The 14,686-nt window shown below is 32.5% G+C and overlaps 1 protein-coding gene across 6 annotated transcripts; it reads right to left on the reverse strand.

The window, feature by feature from the left end:
• Positions 1–1,336: 1,336 nt before the first annotated feature.
• On the reverse strand, positions 1,337–4,076 carry LOC107002675 (serine/arginine repetitive matrix protein 1). Of its 6 annotated transcripts, none has more exons than XR_001454540.2 (5): positions 2,648–4,076; positions 2,488–2,559; positions 2,342–2,411; positions 1,636–1,830; positions 1,337–1,544 (listed from the first exon to the last, which is right to left on the reverse strand). XR_001454540.2 is itself a non-coding variant. In XM_015200804.2 (3 exons), the coding sequence occupies exons 1-3, from the start codon at positions 3,791–3,793 to the stop codon at positions 2,406–2,408; spliced, it is 1,224 nt and encodes a 407-aa protein (XP_015056290.1). In that variant the 5' UTR covers positions 3,794–4,076; the 3' UTR covers positions 2,072–2,405. The 6 variants fall into 6 exon arrangements, 1 of the variants encoding a protein (XP_015056290.1); XR_001454539.2 differs by having other exon boundaries at positions 1,636–1,836; XR_001454538.2 differs by having other exon boundaries at positions 2,307–2,411.
• Positions 4,077–14,686: the final 10,610 nt, after the last annotated feature.

Consider the following 14,686-nt stretch of genomic DNA (forward strand, 5'->3'; position numbering starts at 1 on the left):
AGTAAAAGGTAAAAATAATTAATCTCCAACTTCTTTTCGTCACGAAAAAGACAAATCATGTGCACTCACACCTTCCAATCATTTTTAGTCTCCATGAGCAACAATGTCTAAGATTTATTTTTTAAAGAACTTGTAGAAAGTAATAAAATTTTGCAAAAAAACTTCTGTTGATAGTCAACTTAACTACTCATTTTTTCGTAAGATCCCTTAATTTTTTGACAATATCTAACAAAAGGATGAAAGTTGTTCACTTACAAATACTTAAAGAATACTTTAAGGATGTATTTTAAATTTGAAATATAGTTAAAGGATTTTTTTCTGCTAAAAATGATATTTTAAAGATGTAGTTTATGTTTGAGGTATAATTGAAGAATGTTTTTTTACCAAAAACTCTAAAAAGAATACTTAATGTTCTGTTATTTTTCTTCTTTCAAGTTTTTTTCTCCATTTGTGGGATGGTGTTATTATTAAAAGTAGCTGCTACAATTGAAGAAAAATATTGTCCCAATGGGACTTTTCATATTCTAAACGTATGAATGAGTGTTCTAATTAAATTGTAATTTTAGGAATTGACAAACACTTGAATACATTTTTTTTAATTTTAAATTAAAAGGTTAGTAGCTCTCTGTTGTTATAAACTCTACATGGGGAAGTGCATCTTCCTGCGCATACTCATATTTGTTTGTGCTTAACTTCATATAAATAGTTTAGAGAACATTTTGCATTAACTTCAGAATCTAACACAATAAAAACCTTTTGCTTAGAAAGAAAATATTTTGTTGAAGAACAGTTCCTTCGTACCTTCGTATCAAATGCACCCTCTTATCCTATGTTTCGATGCTTTTAAAAACAAACTGCGCGAAAAAGCGACAAATCCATGCAATGATGCTTACAATTAATTGAAGCAGAACACATAAACTGAGAGACAATTAACACAATATAATCGTACTATTAATTTTCAAATGCTGATATCAATCCAACTCCTCAGAGATAAGATTCAATAGTTGGCTGCTACTTCTCAAGATAATATTGCATTTCACTGTTTGAAGCGCGCACATTTCTCAGAAGTTAAGCACCCCTGGCTTCATGGCTTCAAACAATCAAGAAATCGCTTTTAATTACCTTGCTTACTTCATAATAGACTGTTTGGCTCTATACCTTGAGTACTCTACTGTAAACGTTGTCTAGCACAAGCATTAAACAACTAGAAGAGTAAATTGCAACTCTAAACAAGAGGATGACAGGTTTATATATCATCTCTAATTAAGCCAATCCCCCCACCCACCCACCCACCCACCCAGATGCACAAAGAGGGGAAAGAGAATGACAAAGCATGTGTGCCCAAACACCTAAATCTGCAATCATACAATCACACAGTATGTTGCAACCTGAACATAGAGATGATCAGGAATGAAGCAGGGGAAGAAATAATAATGTTTATGATGAGAAGTAAACCTCTATTATGAGAAAATACACAAAGTTGGAACCTGGATGATGTTCTTCATCTTCGTAACTTAACCAAGCCAGGTCCAGTGTAAGGCTGCCTAAAACCATGAGTAAGTTGTAACGTACAAATATGTAGCAGCTCAAGATGCAAGAAAACATTTTTACTTTGATATATTCAAAAGGAATTACCTCCCACTGACCTACTTCAACAGATATACTGATTGTTACTCAGTGGGATGGATGATGATGCTTAAATGAAGGAGTCAAAATGGTCCCTCCTTCACATATATCAGCTTATAACTGCCTCCTACCTCTCAAATAATGTTTTTGGGAGAAGAGAATTTGTGTTGGATAACAACTTTTAAGGCTGGAAGTCTCATATTCCTGAACCTTAAAAAAATCCAAAACCCACAACAAAAAATTCATTCAGAAAACCAAATCAAGAAGCTGTCCTTTGACAAACTATTTTGATCGAATTAAGATCATGTATCAGCCACCCGTAAAAATATTTGCATCATTTTCATCTGGAAAGGAAAAAGGAATAAAGGACACTATCCTTGCATCTTGACAAATGACCTTCCACTACAATATATATATAGAATAAAGGCAACCAAGAAAAGGACAATTGAAACAAGTATAAACAGCATTGGGATATCAAAAGAGAATTTCCAATAATTTGTTAGAAAGCCATATTTACATCTGCAACTATGGATATGAAATCAAAGAACTAAACTTCAGCTTTCTTTATCATAAAAAAAACTTCAGCAGCTATTTCTGAAACCTAATGAAAAACTAGTGCTAGGAAAAAAAGGTTTATTCTTCCTTTTCATCTTTCTTTTACAGATAAGAACTGATTATACCTCCAAATGAAATCATAAAATTTGGAAGCCATCACCTTCAAACTTCCACAAAAAGCAAAGGACATTCGAAGGACAACCACCAACTTTGAAGGATTCCTTTTAACCCTGCAAGGAAAATCAGGTTGTTAAAAACATAGTGAGAATACAAAGAGATGTCATTTTATTGAACAGTGAACCATACCTTTGGAACATTTTCACAAACTTTATACAAATCAGGAGTTATTGAAGTTAGCCATAAACCAGGGAAGAGGGTCTGCAAAGAAGGAAGTAAGAAAACAAATTCAGATCATTTCATAACCAGAAATTTATATAGACAGAGAAAAGTGATAATAAATTCTCACATCAAGTTGTTTCTGAACATTCTTCACTCTCTTCTTAGGTTTTCTTGTAGCCTTTGATCCAGTCATAGCATATATATCTTCATCAATCTCTTCTCTGGAGAGGGCTATCGAAAACCTAGGCCTCTTTTCCTTCTTCGGAGGGTTGGATTCATTATTTTCTGGCTTGTTCACATTCATGTGAGGCGATTGAAATTTGTTCTCCTGTATAGCCGATCCACTGGCTCGAAATGGACCTCCATTCAGATTTGATGACTTTTGTACAGCCTTTCTGGGTCTCAGATTCCACGTTTTTGGTGCTGTATCTTCAGCAGCCTCCTCTTCTGCAGTAACCTCTTGAGATTCATCACCCCTATGCTCTTCATGATTTTTCCGAGGGATTTTGAGCAAGATTTTCGATCTACCTTCTTTACTCCCAGCCGCATCCACCTCTAAAACTTTATGCTTCTTATCTGATTTTTCACAGATCCCTTTCTTCGTACTCTCAGGTGCTGAAATTCGTGAATGTCTACGATACTTAACAACACTTGTGTCCTTGTCCGATTCAGGAACAGATTCACAGTGCATTGGAGACTGACGCGGCGGCACAGACTCCCTCATCGGAGACTGACGTGGAGGCACGGAATCACGCATGGAAGACTGGCGAAACGCCGTAATGGATTCCGAGATCGGAGACTGGCGAGCCGCAGCAACAAACTCAGACATCGGAGACCGTCGAGATGCCGCCGCATTAGAATCATGAATCGTAGACCGGCGAGACGCCACAACAGAATCACTCATCGGAGACCGGCGAGACGCCACAACAGAATCACGCATCGGAGACCGGTGATTTGCCACAACCAAATCACGCATCGGAGAGGATGACTCGCGCATGGGAGACTGACGAAACCCCGGAATAGGCTCCCGCATGGGAGACTGGCGTGCAACAGAATCACGCATAGGAGACTGACGCGCCGCCGCCGCCGCCGCCGCCATGGATTCACGCATTGGAGAGTGACGCTGCGGCGAGGGGGAAGATGAATCTGAAGAAAGCTTATTGGATCGGCGGCGTTGGTGATTGTTTGAATGCTGATTCTTCTTCCATTTCAAATATGGCAAATCAAAGTTGTGAAGTGGGTTATTAGACTTTGCTGGAACTGTAGAAGTCATAGTACAAACAAGAATATCCAAATCTTTTCTTCAAATCAAACAGAAGAGAATAATAAATAAGCAAGTATATCAAGTCCAAAAAATTCTCATTGTGACTGAAATCTAAACATATAAAGCAAGATTGAGTTGCTGAAAAGTTATCTGGGGAAGAGAAAACCCTAGACAGAAAGAGAAAGAGAGGCAATGAGATAGGCTTCACCAAGTGAAAGAGCAAAGTGCATAGAGGAAGAAAGTTTATTTGATTACAATCCTGAATCCGGAGATGCACATGGGAGACTTGACACTTCTTTTTATTGCCCAATATTACCCTTTTTAACATCATAAATTTGACCATACTATTTGGAAAACACATTTTATTTTTTTAAATTGTGATTTATACCAATAAGTTACAAAAATTATCAAAACTAATTATAAGTTTATAAAGCAAGATGGAATAACAAGATTCATGACTTTGTAACAAGTTGAACCAAAAATCGTAATTGCAACAAATAACAAGTGTTGTCCATGACACTGAAGCAATGGGATAGTTCAGAGTTAGTCCAATGATCATCATTCGATAGACGAAACACGTGACTTTGTTACCTTAAACGGTTGTTCGTCATTTTCATTAATAACTATAAAATTACTTTCATATTCACTTAATATTCCATCGATCTTTTGGTGTTTACGTAAAAAAAAATTTATGTAATATAGCGCAAACAACTATTATAGATGTTGTTTTTATATATAAAAAAAATTTTGGGGTAGAATTTGAACTTCTGAAAGTTTTCAAATATTGAGATTTGATCAAAATACTATTTTTTTTCTAGCATTTAGGAATTTGGGTTATTTACCAAATAATGACAAATTTATGAACAAACACTATTTGTCAAAAAATTTCCAAAATTTACTTTGAAAAATCTATGGTCAAATGGGTCCTAAGCATTTTGGACTTGTGATTTCAATTCATGATATAAAATTATGAAATGAAATCAGTTTGAACACTTGATCTCGCGTTGATGATGCACTATGAGATGCAATTCCAAATTCTCAAAAAGTATGATTTGAGAATTTCAAATCATGATTTGAAAATTTTCAAATGCAACTATGTATCCACAAGTTTATCTTTTGTAAAATAACCGAGCATTTATATCTACTAACCATTTATTTCATATGAAACAAAAAATATTATTACTTTAAATAAATTCGTACTTTACCATTTGTATTCAGCAAATTTATTACTATATTTTTTTTATCAAATTTATTCACCAATAAATGACTAAAAGTAACATTGTTGGTTCGTCTTCTCGATCATATGATCGAGAAATGCAAGTCCAATGTGGAAAGATTGTTATACTATGTGGGAGGATTATATTTAAGACTAGTACACTATAAATTATGCTCAACTTTTTTTCATTGAATTAAATTTTGATCAATAAATGTTGTATTTTTTAGAATAACTTTGTGATTGTTATGAAACTATATAAAATAATGAGAAGAAAATATGGAGAAGAGAGATGACATTATTTCTCTAGATTTTTCTCATTCTAAGCTTGTGTACCATCTTCGTGAAAGTTGTATTTGGTAGATGTAACAATCGGTTTTCATCGTTGTAGAAAAACCAACGGGAAAATTTTTGGGTTGGAATTTTTTTTGGTAGTAACTTGAAATTTCTCATCCTAGTCCAGATTTGGGAGAAATCAGAGTTATAGAGATCTAGAGAAAATGGTAACAAATGGGAGATCTAATTATGAATTCGATCGCATGAGTACATAACTAAGACATTACAGAGTCCGTACGACTTTATGGAATTGAATTCGAACGAGTAGAACTCCCAGAGTCATTCTTGGCGTGAGAAGGTAGTTTCTGCGTGTCATGGGATGAAGGTGTGTTGTGAAATAGGGGTTTGAAATTATTAAATTTGCTCACTGGTTCCGTGCAAGCCGCTATGGTGGGAATATTTCCACTATGGCGGGGCTGATGTAGCGAGATGAAAATAAACCCCAAAAATGATATTCTGCACTTTTCGACTTTGAGAGCTAGGAGACAACCCCTAACACATTCTTGACTATTTTCACATTTCTTGAGGATAAAGACGAAGAACAAGGGGAAAAATTTGGAAAAGGAAGAATCAAGTTTCTTATAGGATTCAAGCTTTATTTGAGGTAGGTGATGATTGTGATTTCATTTTGTGTGATATATGATTGTTCTTACTTCATTGTGATACAGTGATGTACGAATGTTACATTATTGATCACATTAATCGTAAATGAGGATAGACAGATAATTGAATGTCATGAATCATGGCTTGATTGTAAAATTATGAGAATATACTTGTCATTTGTGATTGTGGCTTGTTGACTGGATCAGGTGTTGCATTTCGACGCATTAACTAGGATCAATTGACACGTACTGACATGAATATTGAAACGAGTGTCACGATCCGACACGCTAATGTCGAACTACAAGTTAACAACAAACGCACATGTGATTATCTTATAAATGCATCTCTTTATCATATCATATGCAACGTAAACGAGCTCATATTCACCTTTTATGCTTTTTAAAATTTAGGAATTTAATCTCAACGTTAGTTGATCCAATCAACTTATCACGAGAACAATCAACATAAAGAATTCTTGAAGAATCTTCTAGTTCTTCAATGTTGGGCTATTACTCAGTATGCATATCTTTGAGATGATCAAATCATTCATGTTAACTAATAAAATTATTATTACTATTAAACTCCAACTCTACTATGAGATGTGCCTGTTGCTTAAGTAAATTTCTAATTTACTATTATATGAAAAAATTTCAAAGTTTATCATTTTTAAAGTAAATTTTAGATTTATTTCTCCTCAAATACTCTACCTCTTCTAAAGATGACTTGTGATCATGCTACGATAATAAGATTTATTTTACACTATAACATTCACTTTAGTATTCTGTTTATTCAATCTCAATCGATAGACATTAATCATTCAATTCTTGAGATGAAAATTCTACATTATTATTAAGGGGAATGCACTTAATCTTTTTATAAAAAATCGATGCATGTAGTCATATTATTCGTGTCAATTTTTTTTGTAAATCATAAATTTTGTAATGACTGATGTAAATCTAGACACATGATACCACTACAAGACGAACTCATTAGGATCACAAAACATCTAAACGACCCACTTGGTGGGTGGATAGGTACACATATTTCCCCATATGTATGTTTATAGAACGCAGAGGACTCAATCTTATATTTTATTGATCATGGTCTCACAATTAACTTGACTTAATAACAAGTCATAAAAAATCATCATTAAAAAGATATTTAATTTTTATAATGGATTTTCATTTCAATTTTCTATAATTTGTCTCATCATTATAGACTCATGATGACTTATACAATTATGTCAAAATGCGGAAGTATTGAAATTAGTAAGTTTCTTATTTACTATAGAATGTACCTTAATTACACTACTTCTTATCCAAACCAAGTCAATATATAAAGTATAAAACTTTCTACAACACATGTGTGTTCAAAGACATTCTTGGTAATAACAAGTCTAAGATCAAGACCACAACCTTCTTCTTGCCTAGCCTAGTATACTACATTTTGTTTACTTCAGAGAATGAATTGTATGTTTTTTTTTTTTTTTAACATTTAGCAAAAATTCTCATTTTCTATGAATGAATTACAATCATATGAGCATATCATCTTATGATAGCTTACTACCTTATTTCACATTCATGTGTGTTATTCATGAAACATTTGTCTTCTTTCAAATATATGATGCACTGCTACCACATTCATTTTAGAGAATGAAATGATTACAATGGAATATATTTCATGACTTAATCACATTGTTTGCTTTAATAGTCAATATATCATCAATCTAGTGCATTGACACTTAAATTCAATGTTTTATCTATAAATGTTAGTATTTGAATTCAACATCTTATCATCATGGTGTATCAAAATTTGAACATGATGTCTTACCCTCTTGGTGCAATTGGACATGAATTCATCATCTTACTCTTTTGGTGCGATTGAACATGAATCCATCGACTTACCCCATTTGGTGTGATTGAACATAATATATTGTCTTACCTCATTGGTGGGATTAGACACAAATCTAGCATCTTACCCTTAATTGAGACACACCCTCGAGCCTTTAATAACAAAGTACCACATCAATATTTAATAAACAAGTATTGTATACGATGAGTATTAGAGATGTTAGCCCACAAAACAATGACAGTTGAAGACGAATTTGGCAAGCTACATTATGTTCCAGCATGATAAGAAAAGAAAAATTTATAAACATTGAATTGAATTTTCTTTTTCCTTTTATTAATTAGCCAGTAGTGCTTAGCTCAAGCCTCAAACTTCTTTTTTTTTTTTAATATTGAGAAATTTAATTGATCAACAAGATTCATCTTTACCTCAAATTTAAATTGAGTATTCAAAGTAGATACTCAATTTTTATTCCCCACAAATAGCTAATCTTTTTTTTTGTTTAAATATATTTTAGATTGAAAATCTCTTATGAATTATAAAGATGTTATAAAAGAGTAAAACTCAAGTTGATGGAAATAATTACCATGACATCACCTCGCATCGTGATCATTCAATATATGTAACACTATTTTACTTCAAGTAATCAACAAAAGATAGCACAACAACTTGTGGCCAGAAAATTACGAGAAAACCGATTCATAAAAGTCAAGAAATGTCTATCGTTGATTTTTAGTGAAGATTTAATAATTCGTGTTAATAACGTGTTATAAAGCTACAAAATAAGAAGAAAAAAGTAGAGAGAAGAGAAAAATACCTAATATTTCTCTTGAGGTGTGTTGTACAATGAAGAGAACCCCTCTAATTATAGGGGAAAATCGACTTGCTCCCAAAGTTAGGTTTCAAAATATTCTAACAGATAGACATTTACTGTATTTATTACAACGATAGTGTATTATGTAATCTTATAAACTTTTTACATATTTGGCACAATTATAAATTATTGGGACAATTTTTATAGATTTACAAGTTGTGATTGTTATGTTTATGAGAAAACATAAAACATAAAGTCCAAATTCCATTTCCAAACAAAACTTCAACTTCATCACATGATTTTATATTATGATTTTGCATCATGATCTGAAATCATGACTTGCATGGTTGAACCTGCCCTAAACAATACTCCATTCATCCATCTTTACTTGTTCAATATACTATTTGGGATGTCCAATAATACTTGTTTACTTTATAAAATCAATGAATAATTTACTATGTTATGTCTATTTTATCCTTGCTATTCATTTTTCAATGTGCAGATGACTTATATTCAATAAAATTGATGTGGTAAAATTATCCCAGTCTTATATTACTTCTAAATCTCTATGTCAAATCAATAGCGAACAACTATTGTGATACAAAAAGGAGTACAAGAATTAAAACTATAGCACACATCATATTCATAATAAAACCTAATTAAAACGAGGAAAGTTATAAGTATGATGAAGTTCAAACATATAATGCTCTTCCTTCCAATTATTTTAAGTGAGATTTTTCTTTCTAATATGTGATATGAAATTTGTATCCTAAGTAAACTATGTATGCACTGCTTCATTTAGTATACATTTGTTTGTATATTGAGAAATCAGAAAACATATAATCTTGTGTACATCATGATATTTTTCTGATTTTGATTTTCAATTCTGTGTATTGTATCTTGTTCATATTAAGAAACCTCTTTGGGGATCTTGCTTGTTTAAATGGATGTGACTCTCTAAAATTTCATTTTGTTATTAGCGTTAAATTTTCCACCCTGTAGTTCTCTCTCATTTTTTTCTTCCTCTAGTATGATGTAATAAAAATAGGTAAAAGGGTAAAATATATCCCTCATTTTTTTTATTTACTTGATGTTTTTATCTTTTGTTATGTTAGCTGACCATATTTAACTCCAGCAACATCGAACTTATCACTTATATTTCTAATTGGATGAAAAAATTTCAAACCAACAAAATTATATAAAAAACACGTAATCTAATTCGTCATGATACATCTTAATTAAAAAGAATCTGAACAATTATACCATTTACATAAAGTATCTTTCAAAATTAGAGACATAATTATAGCTAAATTTCTTTAGAGACATAATTATAGCTAAATTTCTTTTCTCCCTCATTACTCATCACCGGAATTTCTTCATCTCCCCTCTTGCTTAAGTATATTTTTGCTATTTCTCTAGTATATTAGATAGAAAATGTCCAAAATAATTATTTATCGCAAAGAAAGTCTAGTTGTGGTTTGATTGTCAAAAGTCTAACTTCTAACATTCCATCTCTGTAACGACCCATCCGGCCGTTAAGGGTTAACGAATGGTGAAAGAGTTTGGGCAAAATTACTTTCAAAATAGTGATTTGAAAATTCTAGGTTAGGCCAGGCTTAAAAGAAACCTGAGATAGGTGAGGTGTAAGGCAATCTGAATGGGGAAAACTGTCAAAGCTTGGGTTAATTTTTCTATTAACTAAGACATTACTCATCCAATAAAGCTTTTCGAATCAAATTCGGGTGAACAAAACTCTCAATATAAAAATAACGTAAAAGGTTAGTTTGAGACATCAAGGTTTGAAGGTATGTTGTGAAATGAATAATTTTGAAGGAATTTCAGAGTTTTTGTCATGTGCAAGCCATTACAACGAGTGTCAAATAGATATAGCAGGGGAATTAATTTTCTTTATAGCGGGTTATCTCTCTACAATGGTGTTGTTATAGTAGGTTGGGGTCACTATATCAGGTTAAATCACATTTTATGCAAAAATTCTCCTAAATTGTTCATTATTCTACAAATTTTCTTTTGGGAAGAAGAAGGCCGATCTAATGCATTTTTTTCACTTTTCCACCAATTTCTCCGGTAAAGGTAAGTAATTCACTTTTATACCTCGATAATTGATTCTTAGGTCTTAGAATTCTTGATGAGTTGTATTAAAGGGGAGATTTTGTTGTATTTGTGGTGGAAAATATCTTGGGTTGGGTGGGATGCTCGTGTAAACAGTTTGGAGTTAGGAAATAGCTATAATTCGGGTATAATTAGGCCAAGTTGGGTTAATTTTGTGTGTAATAATTATTTATAGACCTAGAACAAGTCAAGAATCGTATGAAGGAAAGACCCATGTTTAATAAAGCTTCCAAATCTTGATTCAAGGTAGGTGGTGATTGTTGTTTTCCAAGTTTATATATGTATACATGCTTACTGTTTCTATAGTGAAACCTATGTAATACATGTTTGGAAAAACAGAAGGATTGAATGTGAAATGATGAATTGTTCATAATTTCATTAGTATGGATGTTTTGTTTACTTGTATTTACAAATGTGGTTGCACTTTATTTTGCTTGTGATTGTATTTGTGTGACTATTGGTTAGCTCAGATACCATGCCTAGTATGTATAAATGGTTGGTTTGAACAATATAAACGAATAGGCTCCCGCATAGGATACATGCACACAATAGAGAATGGGAGAGTGACACATTGTCGCTAGTGATTCACGCATTGGTGACTGTGATTGTGATTGTATCTGCGGTAAAATATGTCATAATGACGAGGATGAATCCAAAGAAAGATTGTTTGATCGGCAACATTTGTATCACAACCCAAACTGATGTGATTGACACCCACACTAACCCTCCGATGGGAGAGCCATTAATATTAATCAGCTAATCCAAGAACTAAACATTAAAAGATACAAAAGTAGGAATAAATGCCGAATAAGTAAAGTTCCCATAAGCTCCGAAACTCTAACAATTCATTATTAAAACATAACCCATAGAATCTGAAATTCAATATACCAAGACTCTAACAAACCATAAGTCTAAAGAAGTATAACCCAATTAAACATAGATATATCGAACTAAAATGTATGAGTCCATAATGAGTGGACTAAAACATAAAGAACTCATGGAAGCCTGTAAGAACTGGCTCACCCTTGAATTTGATTGATCATTGATCTCCAAGATGAGGTATGTCAATAGTCGCCTGAAGATGCCTTGTACTCAACAATTTCATAGCAACTGTAGTATTAGTACACAACTATGTTATATTGATAGGATCACATTGCTATCTTAGTAAGCATAACATATGTAAACAATTCACAACAAGTAAACATACATATACCAAACATACACATTATCAATTAATATTTCAAAAGCGAAGTACCTATACAATATCGATTAACATTTCATCAGCAATATACCATTTCACATTTCCAATACCAAGAAAATTTGCATATATAACAAGTCAATGGTCCTCTCATGGAACCCATACCCAAACTGTCAGTGTACTGGAACGTGGTATCCGATCCCAAATAGTGCGTCAGACGTGACACTCGATCCCATATATGCATCGAAATGTAGCACTCGATCCAAGTTAGTGTGTTGGAATGTAATACCCGATCTCTTCAAAAAGTCACAATCACAATCAAAATGTACATTCTCATAATCATACAATCAAGTGTTGATTCATGACATACAATCATTTGTTTATACTCATTCACTTTTGATGATTGATACTGCAAAATTCACATACATATATGCATTACAATGAAGCAAATACTCATATACATTACACAAACGTGAAATCAAACCATTACCTACTTTGAAACCAAGCTTGAATACTCATAAGACACTTGAGTCTTTCCTTTCCGGTTGTTATAGGTATTCAAACGATTAGTACAATGCAAGGATCAATAATTAAGGTTTAGTTTATCCATATTATAACAAACCCAATATCCTACGACCCAACTCATGATCTTAAAGTGCAGTTAGGGCTTTTTTTTACCATCCAATTCAGTTAAAAATTCTCCCCCAACAATAAATGATCAAGATTCTAAGTTTTATGGATCGAAAAATAGATTAGAAGAGTAAAATCCTTACATTTTGCATAGAAAGTAATGGAAATTTGTCTAGAAATCGCCTGGGGTTGTCTCTTAGCTCTTAAGAACAAAAATTTCAGAAGAATGGCATTTTTGGGGTTTGTTTCTGATTTAAGTCGTGATTGGCCCGTTATGGTGGCCCTCATCCCGCCACAACGGCCCCACCCTGGCGGGAATAAACCCTCCTTGCGACTTGCGCGAAAATAGAGAGTTAAAGTTAGATTTACAAGCCCCTATTTTACAATACACCTTCAACCCATGACACTCGCAAACTATCTGTTCACTCTAAGATTAGTTTCTGGAGTTTTACTCGCCTTGATTAAATTTGTAAAGTTGTATGATTTCCTTAACGTCTTGGCTATCCACTCATGTGACAAAATTTATTAGTATATCTCTCATTTGTTACTAGGCTTCCTTAGACGTCACTGACTCCAATTTCATCCAAATCTGGACTAGGCTAGAAATTCTCAAGTTACTACAAAAGGTTCCCCGATGGATTTTCTATAATGACGGGAGCAAGTCGTTACAGTTGGTGATTGTTTGAGTGATGATTCTACTTCCATTTCGAATATGGTAAAAATAAAAGTGTGAAGTGGGTCATTAGACTTTGCTGAAACTGTATAAGTCATAATAATTCCTTTATTCTTGATATCTTTTCTTTAATTAGATAATTGTATAATTTGTGGAGGTAAAGAGAATATAGCAATAAATAAAGAAGTATATCAAGGTGATTGAGTCAGAAAAATCCTTATTGCTACAGAAATCTAAATATACAAAACAAAGAAGGTGATTGAGTAGTTTTGAATAGTTGAAAAAGTATATCGGGAAGAGGAAAACTTGAAAGAAACCCTAGAGATAAAGAGATGCGATGGATGAGATTGATTGACAATGTTAAATAGGCAAGTGTATAGAGGAAGACAGTATATTTGATTATGTTACGCCTTGAGCCTACACCAAGGACATTATGAGCACTTGAGAACCATCGCTGGTCCCAAGCGAACCCTTAATCTGGATTAATACTCCATAGAAGACTTACTCAACAACTTTGGAAACTCAATTTCAAAAATTAACTCATAACATCTCATTACTAAAATAGCTTAACTCAATATAGTCTGAAATACTCAATAGACATAATTGTTCAACTCAAAGTCTTTAAAACATCAATATAGGACAATGAAAGACTCCTCACACTACTACTGTCTATAAAGTCTCTAATGACTTTGATAGATATCATAATAAGACCCATGAAATCTTAACAAAACAAATCAATCATGTGAAGCCCTCCACAAAGAAAGGAGGCTCACCAACGCTTGATAGAATGCGATGGGATCAACAAAGAGTTGATTAATATCCCCAAATACATGTATTTGTATTATGAAGAAATAGAAGCCAAATGCCATCAGAACATTTAATGTATTAGCATGCAAGGGCAAAATTGAACATATGGATACATATATGAACTAATAGAAAAAGAATATATACTCAAATCAACTCTCTCAACTCAATTCAATATGAAAGCAACAATAAAAGGTGAAAGATATATAAAGATTTTAAAATAGTAATATCAACTTATATATATATATATATATATATATATATACACACACATATATATATATATATCGATTTTTCAATTTTTATATTTTTAAATTCGAAAATAAAACAAAAATTCAAAAAAATAATTTATTAATCCAAAACCAATTCGAAAAATCAAAAAACCAATTCAAATAAAAATTCGATTTGGTTATTCGGTTTAACCCGAATAGTGCACTCCCCTACTTGATGGTACGGTATATTTCTAACTTTTTGTTGCTCAGATATAACTTAAACTTAATATAGATTAATTTAAGGCTACTTAAATTGTTCAAACATGTGAAGCTTATTAAAAGAATAGTTCAAATAATCAATCGATGGACTACATTTAATAATAAAAGAAACCCAAAAAAAGTCAACATAATAGCCGAATTTTTTTTTAGTTTGTAAAATTA

This window comes from Solanum pennellii, chromosome 10, assembly GCF_001406875.1.
Source record: "Solanum pennellii chromosome 10, SPENNV200".
NCBI classification, from domain to species: Eukaryota; Viridiplantae; Streptophyta; class Magnoliopsida; order Solanales; family Solanaceae; genus Solanum; species Solanum pennellii.